This window comes from Cebus imitator, unplaced genomic scaffold (assembly GCF_001604975.1).
Source record: "Cebus imitator isolate Cc_AM_T3 unplaced genomic scaffold, Cebus_imitator-1.0 Scaffold109, whole genome shotgun sequence".
Classification (NCBI taxonomy): Eukaryota; Metazoa; Chordata; class Mammalia; order Primates; family Cebidae; genus Cebus; species Cebus imitator.
Genome location: NW_016107424.1, coordinates 584478 through 598170, shown reverse-complemented (window position 1 = coordinate 598170; position 13693 = coordinate 584478). Strand labels below are relative to the sequence as shown.

The following is a 13693-nucleotide window of genomic DNA, read 5'->3' as shown; positions in this document are numbered from 1 at the left end:
AGAGGAGAATGAATCATAGGGTTTTAGGCAAAAAGGAATGGGAGCAAAGGCTCTAAGCAGGGGCATGCTTATGGATGGGGGAATAGTCAGGAAGCCAGTGTGGCTGGAGAAGGAGAAGAGATCAGTGAGTAAAGGGGACTGGACCATGCAGGCCAAGTCAGCCACTATGCAGACTTAGGCTTTTACTCTAAGCCAAGTGGGAAATATCTGCTAAGTTTTGAGCAGAGAATGGACATGATCTGCCTTAAGTTTTTAGGAGGATCTGGCTGCCGTGGAGTAGAGGGCAAGGTTGTAAGCAGAGAGACTATTAGGACACTTGTGTAACAAGCCGGGCAAGAGATGATGATGGCTTAGACCAGGAGGCTACCACGTGAAGTGGTGGGAAGTTAGCAAATAAAACTACTCACAAGAGCAAAGGTCCCAGAAAATGAGGACATAACCAGTGTAACTAATATTGCCCGGTCCAATTATTTCTTGTTTTTTTTTTAATATTTTATTCATATATAATATTTTCACCTACATATGGGGTACATGTGATATTTTGTTCCATGCACAGAATGTATAATGATCAAGTCAGGGTATTTAGGATACCCACTAGCTCCGTGATTTCTTCTTGCCTCATGCTCAACAACATGAGCTTCGGCTTTTGTTCTTGATCTGTTTCATCATACTTTTGCCTATTGCATTAAAAGCATATAAACAGGTCTCGTGTTTACTGAAAAGAACAGAGAGATATTTTTCCATCTCTCTCATCTTTACCTCAATATCCCTGTTCCATCTGCACTGCCTTTGAGTTCCAGAAAAATTAAGGTTTCACTTTGAGCCAGAAAAAAAGGAAATAGACCCATCAGACAGAAGTCATGCATCTAGGTGAGAGATACTGAGGGCAGCAGAAATTAAGAGGAGACAACATATTCCACACACATTTAACATGTAAATTAGCCTAAACTCAGAAGCCAACCAGCCAGACGTGGTAAAGTGAGGGCTGCAGAAGGTAACTGAATTTTCTAGTTTTAAGTGGCTGCATGCAGAGCGATGCTGTTACTGAAATGACTGGATTGACCTGAGAAGACAAAGTGGGAGCATTGAGGATAATGAGTTCTGCATTAGAAACGCTGCACCAGGGATGCTTCTGGAATGGTCAGGTAGAGACATCTAAGCTGCAGTAGGAAATACGGTTTTGAAGCATGGAGAACAAATCAGGGCTAAAGGTAAATGGCAACATCATTTCATCATTCCAGCAATTACCAAAGCCTACAGTTCTATCACTGTTTTTATGGCGCAATGCAGTGTGAGTGTTTCCCAGACTAAAAGGGATCAAAGCACAGTTGGCCTCTTCTTCTAGACTTACTTATAATTACCCTGACACTTGGATCTCAGAGTGATTTATCAACTTAGGAAGAGAAGAGCACAGGACAGCTGAGAATGCTGATCATTTTCTACCTAGAATTTCCTGCAAAACCTAAAAGTTGCTAAACATCAATGGCATGCTTTCTACTATAGGCTGTAAAAAACTCTGGCTACCTTTAAAATTCACCCCTCTTTTGATGTGATTATGATGGCCTTTAGAAGATATCTGAGATCTAGATTTTTTTGTAATATTATAAAATTCTCTTTATAGTTTGGGGAGAAAGTTTGTTTTGAAATTTCTTCAGATGCATACTTAAGCTCCAAGGCCAGGATTCATCCACTAACGCCACCCTTATCCCCTGTCCTGACCCTGACCTCAGTGACTCCCTCCTCCTCTTCACCTGGATGCAGATACATCCCATCCATCTGCAAGCCCCATGCCCTTTACTTCCTCAGTGTCCTTCTCTCTATCCACCACCCGATTTCAAACCCCAGTCTCACAACATGCACAAACACTGAGGGCCTACTCTGTGTCATCTTTTAACTGATCTCCAGAGGACTGCCAGTGGGATCACGCTACTTCTCTCCTTAGGAACTTCTAAGGCTCCTGGTAGCTGCACAACATCCAGATTCCTTCGTTCCCCACAGCACATGCCTTCATGACTTAGCTCCTCCACTCTCTCCTGCCTCATCTCCCCTGAAATTTACACTCAGGAAAACAAAGTACTCAGAGTTCCCCAAACACAAACTCTTTCCTTCTTCCCTGTCTTTACACAAGTTGCTCCCTATCATTCATCATTCAAACACAGCTGTGAGAGTTCTGGTGCCTTCCCTAAAGCTCCCAGGCAGAATTCACATACTCACCTCCAACTTTGCAGCTTAATTATCTATATACCACTTGAGGAGTCCCAGACCCTACTGACATTTCGAGACTAATGTCACTTACTCCTCTGCTTCCTCCAGCCCCCACTTAATGTCATCACTCAAGAGAGTGGCACTGTCCTTAGCTCAGGGGCCAAAGACAGAAATCTGGACTTTGTCTTATCCACACACATTCAAACCAAGCCCAGTTCATTTTGGTCCCCAATAGCGCTAATGCCACCCTCAGTTCAGACCCTCATTACTGGTGCCTTGACAGTTGGTCTCCCTACTTCCAGTCTTTACCTGATGATATCACATTTCCAGTCACAATTTGGATGGCAACATCTCACTTGACCACAGCCCCATCTCCCATCCTCACTACCAACCGATGACCAAGGCCTCTGATTTTATCTCCTAAATATCACTCGACACTCAAAGCATGCCCTCGTTGAGGCTACCATCACTGCTTATCAGAAGAGAGGATTACCCAGGGTTTGGCTATTTGTCTCCACTCTCATCCCCACTCCCACCCCTGAGGAGAAAGTTCTAACTCCTTTACGCAGCCCATAGGCTGCTCACTAACCTGTCTCTCACCTCCTGCCTCCTTATTCTCTATGATGGGCCTCTATGATGGGCCTTCCCATAGGCTACTCTCCTGTCTAAAACATTCTTACATCTCTCCCTTTGGCTAACTCCTACTTAACTTTCAGGTCTCAGCTTTGATATATACCAAACATCAACAACAACGCTTTCATAAAACTGGACATTCTTCCCCCATGAGCAGGAGATGGGTCTTCCCCAGTCCGGACCTCTCCCTGCTGTGAGAAGCTCAGGTGGTACAACTCAAGGCTTCTTTCTGTCCCCTTAGTCAACCCACTAAGGATGTTTGGATGTTTGCCCCTTGAAATGTCATGTTGAAATGTGATCCCCTTGGAGGTGCGGACTAATGAGAGGTCCTTGGGTTATGGGGGCAGATCCCTCACAAATGTCATAGTGCCATCCTCATCCTAGCAGTGGCAAGTCAGTTTGCACTCTGTTAGTTTCCACTAAAGCAGGGTGTGAAAGAACTTGACACCTCCCAACACTCTCTCACTTCCCCTCTTGCTGGCACCTCCCAATACCTCCTCACTTCCATCTCTGCAAACAGAGATTCCCCTTCACCTTCTGCCACAAGAACGAACAGCCCTAGGTCATCACCAGATGCAGATGCCCAGTTTTGAACTTATCCAGGCATCAGAATCATAAGCCAAATAAACGCTTTTCTTTATAAATTACCTAGCCTCAGGTATTCCTTTATAGCAACACAAAGTAACGTACAATCTGTCCCTGCAGAGACAGTTGATATGACTGGAAAATTTTGACAGAATTATTGAGTATGAACAATCCTCCTTGGTCTTCTTCCTCTTGGGAGCTAGCTGCTTTCAGAGGACAATGTTCCACCGTCCTCCAGAATTAGGTAAGTCTGTCTACTTTGGAAAATCCAGCTGACGGGCCCAGCTGCCTCTCACAAACAACAGTAAAAGTGATACTTTGGCTTCCATCTTCACTCGTTTTTCAGACTGGAAAAAACAGATGCTATTTATTGTTGATCCCCTTCAAAATAAGAACACCCAACCTAACATGCAGCATATCATACCATAATGCCACTGGACTCTAAGCTTCTTGACAGAAGGAATCAGCTCTTCTTCTCACCCTCATATCCCTAGTAAGGTGCCTAGCAAATAGTAAATGCTCAATTTGCTACATAAGAGAAGCCCACCATGCCCTGGACCCCAGCATCCTGACTAATCTCATCTCTACATGCTTCTCTCTGTTCTCATACTTCATCAACTCCACAATTCCAAACCACTTGAATTTTCATAAGTAAGCCACTCCTTCACTTCTTGATACATGCTATTCCTTAGGTCTAGATTGCCTTTGGGACCACAGAAATTCCAACTCCTGGTTTAACGGTAAGATCCTGGGGCCATCTCCTCCATGAAGCCCTTCCTGCCTCCTCTAAGTACACACAGTTTTGGTCATATATGCATTATAATACACGTCTGCATCTTCACAGTCTATTGATGTCTGCTGGTGACTCACTAAACTATCATTTCTCAGATTTTTTTGAACGTGAGCCATAGTGAGAAAGTGAGAAATCTGCTTTATATAGCAACATACACATGTTCATAGCAACACAGTACACATGTTCCTTCGTATAACAGATATTTGTTCCATGTTTACTCTATGCCAAGCACTGTTCTAGATATGAATAGTGAATAAATCAGGTGAAAATCTTTGCCTGCATAGAGCCTATATTCTAGAATTTTACACTGGATAAAGAAATATCTAGGTTTCCAGATTTAAAAAAAAAAAAATAAAGAAAACATATCTAGCTTGTTTTATACTGCTCCAAGACAATATTCATCATGAGAAAACAATGAAACAATGTTGACTGCACTCTAAGGGAAAATGCGACATGCAAGTAAAATCATGACTATCCATCCTTTCAGCAGAACAGATGCCTGGAATGATGTTCCCCAAATGCTAACTCTAGTTATTTTTGGGTGGCCAGTTTGAGGTCATTTGTTACTGTTTTTTTCACTGTGTTGCTGAATTAATATTGGTCAGGAATCATTTTTCTAAAAATAGTTAGATTTCACTCTTCATAAAAACAAAAGGAAAAGAAAAATGGCAGTGTGCATGATAGTAATCAAAGAATGAATCTAAAAAACAAAGAGTTTTTTTTGAAGTTTCACACAAAACAACCTTACTATATGAGATGAATTTAGATACATCCTATTCTATTCCCATTTATTTTTTTTTAAATCTATTTTGTTCCACTAAATTGATTTCAAGGCCTACTTATTGGTTATTATTTATGGATTTAAAAACATATATAAGACTATTAGTGCATTAAAGGTAGGAATGTCTTTCAACCACTAATTGCCAAAAATGTCCAACACTTAGTAGGTAATTAATTAGTGTTTCCTCATAAGCAACTGAATGACTCAATGTTTTCCCCCATAGAACTGTGAGCAACTTGAGAGCAGTTGAGAGCAGGGCTCATATTTTTTTTTAATCTTTAGTCCCAGGGCATAGCACAGGGCCAGACACAAAGCTAGTCCTCAATATCTATTCAATTGAACTGGGGCCTACTAGCCAGCAGCACAATTTAATACAGCACTTCAAAATAGGTTTTATGACAAATGAAACATTTGCCTTGGTTCTTGGTAACAAAAATATTCAAATTAGGGGTTTTAATTATAACAACTTGTATTTGCCCACAAAAACATGATGTTCCCTGGAACAACCTCCCACTTCACAGATGAAAAGACTTTTCTTCTCCAAGGAATTCAAACTTGAGGCTACATGTGCTAGGAAGGGGACAAACCACACTATCAGGTGGGCCTCTCATGCCTCCCAACCCCGATCCTCAAAACTTCCACTTTTTTCTTCAGCAAAGGAATTCCAAAATTGTCACATTACAATTAATTTTTAAATGAGTTCATTTTCTCCCTTTCAAATGGTTTGTCTAATGGTGTCAGAAGAGCTGGGATAAGGTCTGTGTGACCTTATTACTACGATCCTAATGATGTGTGTTAAAAAATAAAATCTCAGGCGGGGTGTGGTGGCTCACGCCTGTAATGCAAGCACTTTGGAGGCCAAGGTGGGTGGATCACCTGAGGTCGGGAGTTCAAGACCAGCCTGACCAACATGGTGAAACCCCAGCTTTAAAAAAATAAATAAAGCCGGGCGCGGTGGCTCACGCCTGTAATCCCAGCACTTTGGGAGGCTGAGGCGGGTGGATCACGAGGTCAAGAGATCGAGACCATCCTGGTCAACATGGTGAAACTCCGTCTCTACTAAAAATACAAAAAATTAGCTGGGCATGGTGGCGTGTGCCTGTAATCCCAGCTACTCAGGAGGCTGAGGCAGGAGAATTGCCTGAACCCAGGAGGTGGAGGTTGCGGTGAGCCGAGATTGCGCCATTGCACTCCAGCCTGGGTAACAAGAGCGAAACTCCGTCTCCAAAAAAAAAATAAAATAAAATAAAATAAAATAAAATCTCTGAAGACATCACAGAGCTGTTGGAGATTTCAAATGAGAAATGTCTCTGAGAAAGAATCAGAATATATAGGCTTCCTTTACACTGACCTATAACCCAGTTTGCACAGGAAGAGGAAAAAAAAAATCAGCAAAACTCTAACCCTGAACAGATCTCACTTTTTAAAAGAAAGATCTCTTACTTGAGGGAACTACCATACTAATTCTTTGTGTTCATATTTGGAACTAATGCTGCTCATATTTTTTAAAAAAGAATACTGTGGCTGCCCATTCTATCAAATCAAAAGAAGTTTTTTCACAATGGACATATTAATTTTTCTAACCTGGCTAAAGAAAATCTGCTTTTTAGTTTACTTATTACAATTTTGTGATTTAGTTGTGGGGAGGGCCTGTCTTGGATAGTATTGCTTCTTTTTTGTTTTGGTTTCTCTTTCTTCTTCCTAGCTCTTTTCACTTGCAGTATTTTATTTCCATTATGGGTGCAATGGGGAGATGGTGACAGAAGTGTGGGCGAGAGAGAAGTGGAACCAGCGTGAGACGTACCTCTCCCGGCTACACATCTGGGAGGGGGAGTCTATAAACAGCCGAGGGTTTGTTTTCGTTTCATTTTTATTGAGAATTTGTTTGTATTAGTGTTTAATTCCATAACTAACACATAGCTGGGCTTTCCTCATCACGAAGGACGTCAAAGGCGACGTCAAAGGCCAGTGCTCGCTCGGCCAAGTCCCTCTCTCACTCCTCAACGGTCGGACGTGCGCTGTATCCGTCCCTACCTCTTTCTGCCTACTTATGCACAAGTTGGAAACTTGCAGAACTGAAAAGTTAGAAAATCACGTGTCTCCCCTATCCCCTACACACACCAGGGCTTCATCTGACAGCCGAATACGACCGGGGCCCCGGTGCTCACTCCCGGCGTTGCCCTTCGCCCCAGGACCTCGTGGTCCTCTCTGCGCCCCCAAACGCCCTGTCCTCGCTCCCTGAGCCCCTGGGACGCCGGGCCCTCTCTTTGTACCCCAAGGCCTCCTGCCCTTTCTCTTGCGCTCTGAGACGTCCTCTCTCCCCGCGCCCTGGGTCGCTCTGTGCTCTCCTAGCGCCCCAGGACGCCCTGTCCTCGCTCCCCGTACCCCCGGCCGCCTTACCCGCCGCGGAGCAAGGCCACAGGGGAGCCAGGACCCCCGAGCAAAGAAAACCCTGGCCAGCAGCGTCATGTTGAGTCTCCGGAACTCGGGCTGGAAGGCGGCGGCAGCGCCGGGGCGTAGGGGGCGGACCAGAAATAACAAAGTCCTCGGGGCTGGGCGCGCTCCCGGGGCCGTCCGGGGCTGGGACGGGGACGCCCGCGATCCTGACCTTCAGGTTCGCGCCGAGGGCGCGGCCTAGCTCGGCCCAGCCAGTGCTCTTTCCAGCTCTCTGGGCCGGAAGTGCTTCACAAGGCAGAGAATGGAGGTTTCTGCGTCCTTGAGCGGGTGGACGAACCCCTGCGCCCTGCAAAGGTTTGCAGATTGCAGCTCCGCGCCCCATACACTGCCCATCAAGGGCGAAAACCTTTTTCAGTGGTATGTGTTTATCCCTTAAGTGCGTGTGGAAGTGAGGGGTCCGGGTGGCGCTAATTTACATATTATCCGAATAATAATATGTTGGCTGTAAAACGCGGCCTCACTTTCTGTAAGACCAAGAGGCTGAAAAACACCAGGGCAGCTTCCGGCGCTTTGACTTTTCGCAGGACACACCGCCCCCTGTCGCCGAGATGCGGCGTGGCTCCGACGGCCCAGCCTTGGCTTTTTTCTCGAAGTTACACACGTTGGAAGCAAACGCAGACTCAGTGCATCCCTCTCCATCCTAGTGTAATATACCTGTTGACACAATGCATTAGTTCAGATCACATTTTTCTTTCCTCACTCGTAAAATGTGAATATTCAGACCTAATTCAGGATTTTGAATAAAAGAATATGGGTGTGACGCCCCAGGCTCAGACTGATGGTGGATGATATTTACCATGTGCCGGGCATTTTCCAAATGCTGAGAAAGAAAGCAGACCTTGATATTCAGAACCTGACCCGGGACTCACACCTAGGGCATGCTAATCTCCTTTTAAACTTTGAAACCATCACACAGAATACCAATTCAGACAAGGTTGCTCTGCGATCATAATAAGGTGAGGCAAAGCAAGTCAACATCATAGTTCTAAGCATCAACGAAACGACTCATGGTGCCACCCACAAAACACCAACACAATGGCTCTCAGCCAAAATGAGTTGCTGTTTCTCTTTCAATTACAACTTAAACCTCATTCTAGTCTCCCCTACCTGTAGACTTAATCTCCCTTACCTATAACTAAGATTTACTAGGATTCTCACAGAATTGCCTGCCTTTCTGACAACATCCATTCTAGAGTGAACTCCAACTTCCTTGGACCATCTCCTAAATCAAAGTCCAAACCCTATAAGAACTTTTTTATGTTTGTCGGCTGCATAAATGTCTTATTTTGAGAAGTGTCTGTTCACATTCTTTGCCCACTTTTTGATGGGGTTGTTTGGTTTTTTATTGCAAATTTGTTTTAGTTCTTTGTAGATTCTGGATATTAGCCCTTTGTCAGATGGGTAGAATAGAATTTTTTTCCTATTCTGTTGGTTGCTGATTCATTCTAATGATAGTTTCTTTGGCTATGCAGAAGCTCTTAAGTTTAATTAAATCCCATTTGCCTATTTTGGCTTTTGTTACCATCGCTTTTGGTGGTTTAGTCACGAAGTCCTTGCCCATGCCAATGTCCTGAATGGTACTGCCTAGGTTTTCTTCTAAGGTTAAAAAAAAGGGATGAGTTCATATTCTTTGCAAGGACACGGATAAAGCTGGAAACCATCATTCTCAGCAAACTGACACAAGAATAGGAAACCAAATACCGCATGTTCTCACTCATAAGTGGGTGTTGAACAACGAGAACACATGGACACAGGGAAGTGAACATCACACACCAGGGCCTGTTGGGTGGTGGGGTGCTGGGGGAGGGAAAGCAAGGGGTGGGAGGATAGGGGAGGGATAGCATTAGGAGAAATACCTAATGTAGATCACAGGGTGATGGATGCAGCAAGCCACCATGGCATGTATATACCTATGTAACACACCTGCATGTTCTGCACATGTACCCCAGAACTTAAAGCATAATAAAAATAAATAAATAAATAAATAAGTTCTTTCTAACACCTTCTTACTGAAACACCCTATAATTTTTCATGGCATGTATCCTTCACTGCAAAAAAATAATAAACCCAACTGGTTCAACTGCAGGTTTGTCCCTGGTGATCTTTGGCTGGTAGGCCTTGACTATGCCCTGATAGCAGTATTAATTCATTGTCTCAATGTTGGGTTTCCTGAAGCAAACTCTGAGGCCAGTATCCAGTACAAGTGACCCATTTGAGAACTTTGGGAAGCACCAGGAGGGAAAAGAAAGTAGACAACCCAGGTAAGTCATCTGACCAGCTGGCACTGTGGGCATCTGTAACTTAATGCCACAGGAGAAACTCTGGGTGGAGGTGGAGAACACACATCTCAGAGAAATCCCATCCATGGGATGAGGAAGCTGGAGTATTTGCACACAAACTCTCACACCAACGGTTGAAGACGAGGACTGTTGATTGCCCAGCACTCTGGCCTGTGAGAGTGGCATCAGGGCTTGCTTCAGAGCAAGACCTCAAGAAAAGAGACACAGACACTGTCGCTGGAGTTAGATGGTGCCCTGAAATAGTAAGTGATTACCACAAACTTAGCTGTGATAAAAGTCTGACTCCGTTTTTTCGATGTTTGATTGCTGATAGCTCTTCCCCTGTTTCTCACATCTGGGCAAGTGGATAAGAAAGCCCAGACGCTCCCTCCTTTGGTGCTGGCTGTCAAGCCCTTTCTCATGTGTGGAAACTCTTTGTCTAGCCCCATCCCCTAACCATAATTTAAAAAAAAACCCAAGACTCTCTTTTTTCTTGCTATATTAGTTTCCTAGGGCAGCCGTGAGAAAGTGTGGCAGGCCAGGCTTCACTAACGCAGGCCTCCATGACAACTGTTTCAGTGCTGACTGAGAGGTTAAGTTAAATACTAGAAGCTAAAAAAACAGCCAATGCCTTTTATACAAAGGCTGGGGTGTAACAAAAGCCCATCGAGGGTTTTGCCTAGGCCTTTCCTGGGCCTTAAAGCATGGCAAAAATAACTAAGGAATTCTTAACAGGACCCATTTAGGATTAAACAAGTTTTACTGAGGGTCTGAAGAAACTCCCCAGGCCTCCACAGATAAGTGTATTGGAGGTCTGAAGGAACTCCCCACACCTCCGTAATTTAGCAGGAGTCAAGATAAGGGTAATCACCCACCACCGAGACCTAAGACTAAGTAAATTTACTGAGGCTACAGAGAAAGGTCTTCCGGACTCAGACCTTAGTTATAGATTAAAAGAAGTTAATCACTTATGTTTTTAGATGAGTGCACACTTACATGTAGACATATAGCTTGGAAGGTATATAAACTCTGAAAAACTTTGTAATTTTGAGTTGTTCTGGCGATAATTTCCAGGCCTTTTCCCTGTAACCAGTTACAGAAATAAAAACTCTCTTCCTCCTCACTTCATCCGCATCTCGTTATTGGCCGTGAGAAATAGCAGCCTGATCCTCAGTTTGGTTCAGGAGCATAAGTGCCACACATTGGGTGGCTTAAATGGAAATTTATTTTTTCAGAATTCTGGAGGCCAGAAGTCGGCAGGGTTAATTTCTTGTGAAGCCACTGTGAGACCATCTTCTCCCTGTGACTTTACATGATCCTCCTGTTCACCTTTCTGTATCCAAATTGCCTCTTCTTGTGAGGACACCCATTGTGTTGGATTAAGGCCCACCCTCAATGACCTCATTTAACTGGAATTACCTCCCTAAAGGCTCTATCTCCAAATATAGTCACATTCTGACGTACTGGGGTTTAAGAGTTCAATGTATATATTTGGCTGGGGGAAGGGGGAAGTAACACAATTCAGCCCAGAACACTTGTTCTCTTAAATAACTTTTAGACCAGTTTAGGAGGCCTGCTCCGTCCTCCCAAAAAACCTTGAGAATATATCAATAATAAACCTTTTCCTATGCTCTTGATGTATTTATGGCACTGTCATTCTTGACTTCCAAACCAAATTTTAAGTAGGCTTCATCTTGTTTCTAAGAAGAAGTTGCAACAGTAGTGGCATGGTTTGGATTTGTGTTCTTACCCAAATCTCATGTCTAATTGTAATCCGCAATGTTGGAATTGGGGCCTGGTGGGAGGTGACTGGATCACAGGAGCAGATTCCTCCCTTTGGTGCTATTCTCCTGAGAGAGTTCTCAGCAGATCCGGTTGTTTGAAAGTGTGTGGCACCTGCCACCCTCTCTCTTCCTCCTGCTCCAGCCATGTAGACAGCCTATTTATTTCCCCTTCGCCTTCTACCATGACTGTAAGTTTCCTGAGGCCTCTCCCGCCATGCTTCCTATATAGCCTGCAAAACCATGACTCAATTAAAACTCCTTTTTTTATAAATTACTCAGTATCAGGTATTTCTTTATAGCGCTGTGAGAATGGAGTAACACAATTAGTAACTTAAAACAATTATTCATTTATTATCTCACAATTCCCAGCAGTCTAGGCACAGCTTAGCCGGAGCCTTGGCTCTGGGTCTCACAAGACTGCAATCAAGTTGTCAGCTAAGCTGTTTTTATTTGGAGGCTCAACTGGAGAAGATGTGATCCCAAGCTCCTCCAGATTGTTTACAGAATGATTTTCCTCATAGCCATATGACTGAGAGCCCCAGGTTTTTGCTGGATGTTGGCTGGAGTTGCCTTCAGCTTCTAGAAGTCACCTCCACCTTCTCCTTGTGGGCTTCCTCAATAGACTGCTTACTACATCAGGCCAGCAAGGATAATTTTGTACCTCAGGGAGGCCCCAGCCCGTCTATTGAGGACAATCACCAGATTAAGTGAAGCCCACTCAAAATAGTCTTAATCTCCTTTAGATTAACTAAAATCAACTGACTTGGGACTGCAAACCAAAAAGTGACCGAGGCGGGTCTCTGTCAATTAGAGATCATTTGGCCAAGGTTGAGGACATGTCCGGGAAAAAAAAAAATGCAACTCACAGGAGCATCTGTGACCTGTGCTTTTTCCAAAGGGGGTTTTAGGAAATTCCGTATTTAAAAGAGAAAGAGTGAACAGGAGAGAAAAAAAAGGAAGGGACGGTAGGCAGTGAGCAGATGGCTCCACTCTTTTGAGGCTCTGATTAGCCTCTGTAAATCTACAGTTTACATAAGACAAAGTAAACATGCAAAAAGAGGGAGTAGAGGAAATGGCGCTACGTCCTGGGACTTTGAAATTACAATTGTCAGTTTGGGAACCGGGAAAGACAGTATTGCTGACTGAGTTCCCAAGCTTAACTTTCCTGATGGAACAGTGAGTTTGGGGTCCCTATATGCTATTTTTCATTCACAGGACCTTAATGGCACCTGCAAAATTCTTTTACCTTTGTCATATACTGTTATCTAGAAGTGAGTCACGGTTCCTATCCATACTCAAGAGAAGGAATTATACAGCAGATGAATATCAGGGACTGGGACTCATAGGACAATCTTAGAATCTGTCTACCACAACCATGCACTAGACATGAAAAAGAGAGAAGGTTCCAAAGTTTTAGGTAGACCTACTATATTAGTCCATTCTTGCATTCCGATAAAGAAATGTCTAAGACTGAGTAATTTATAGGAAAAGAGCTTTAATTAGCTCACAGTTCTGCAAGCTGTACAGAAAGCATTGTGGCATCTGCTTCTGAGGAGGCCTCAGGAAGCTTCCACTCATGGAAGGCAAAGGGACACACTTTTAAATGACTAGATCTCAGGAGAACTCCATCACTGTCCTGAAGATAGCACCAACTGGAATGGTGCTAAATCATTCATGATAAACCTGCCCCCGTGATCTAATCACCTTCCCCCGGTTCCACCTCCCACACCAGGGACTACATTTCAATATATGAGATGTGGGCGGGGACACACATCCAAACTATGTTACCCACACTCGACAATGAGCCAGAGGGAAAAAGCTACATGAAACATTTTGGCAGCCTGGACTCTGGGTTCCCTTTTACTGTTGTTCCCCAAGCTCAGTACAGAAGCAGAGGGTTAGAACCTCAAAGGAACAAACCAGTTAGGAAAAATATAACCACTAAGAGCTGAAAATCAGAGAGGCCTCCCCAAAAGCCTGTATGAATTAAGGTCCTTCTCATGATCCTGAGAGGGAAGAAAGGAGACAGGGCACTAAAGATGACTAAGGTTGAATTTCCCCCAATTCCCACAATCATGGAGGGATGGATAGGGCTAGGAATGGAATTTAAATAAAATATTACCTTCACCGTTGGATATAAGTTGAACATTTATACCTACTAGTTTGTCTTGAATAT

General features: G+C 43.8%; 1 protein-coding gene across 1 annotated transcript in view; it reads right to left on the bottom strand.

The window, feature by feature from the left end:
* Positions 1–7613, bottom strand: part of DECR1 (2,4-dienoyl-CoA reductase 1) — a 41128-nt gene extending 33515 nt beyond the window's left edge. Inside the window, exon 1 of the mRNA XM_017538058.2 lies at positions 7398–7613. Coding sequence (XP_017393547.1) covers positions 7398–7466 — 69 coding nt within the window. The 5' untranslated portion in view covers positions 7467–7613. The remainder of the gene's footprint in view (positions 1–7397) is intronic.
* Positions 7614–13693: the final 6080 nt, after the last annotated feature.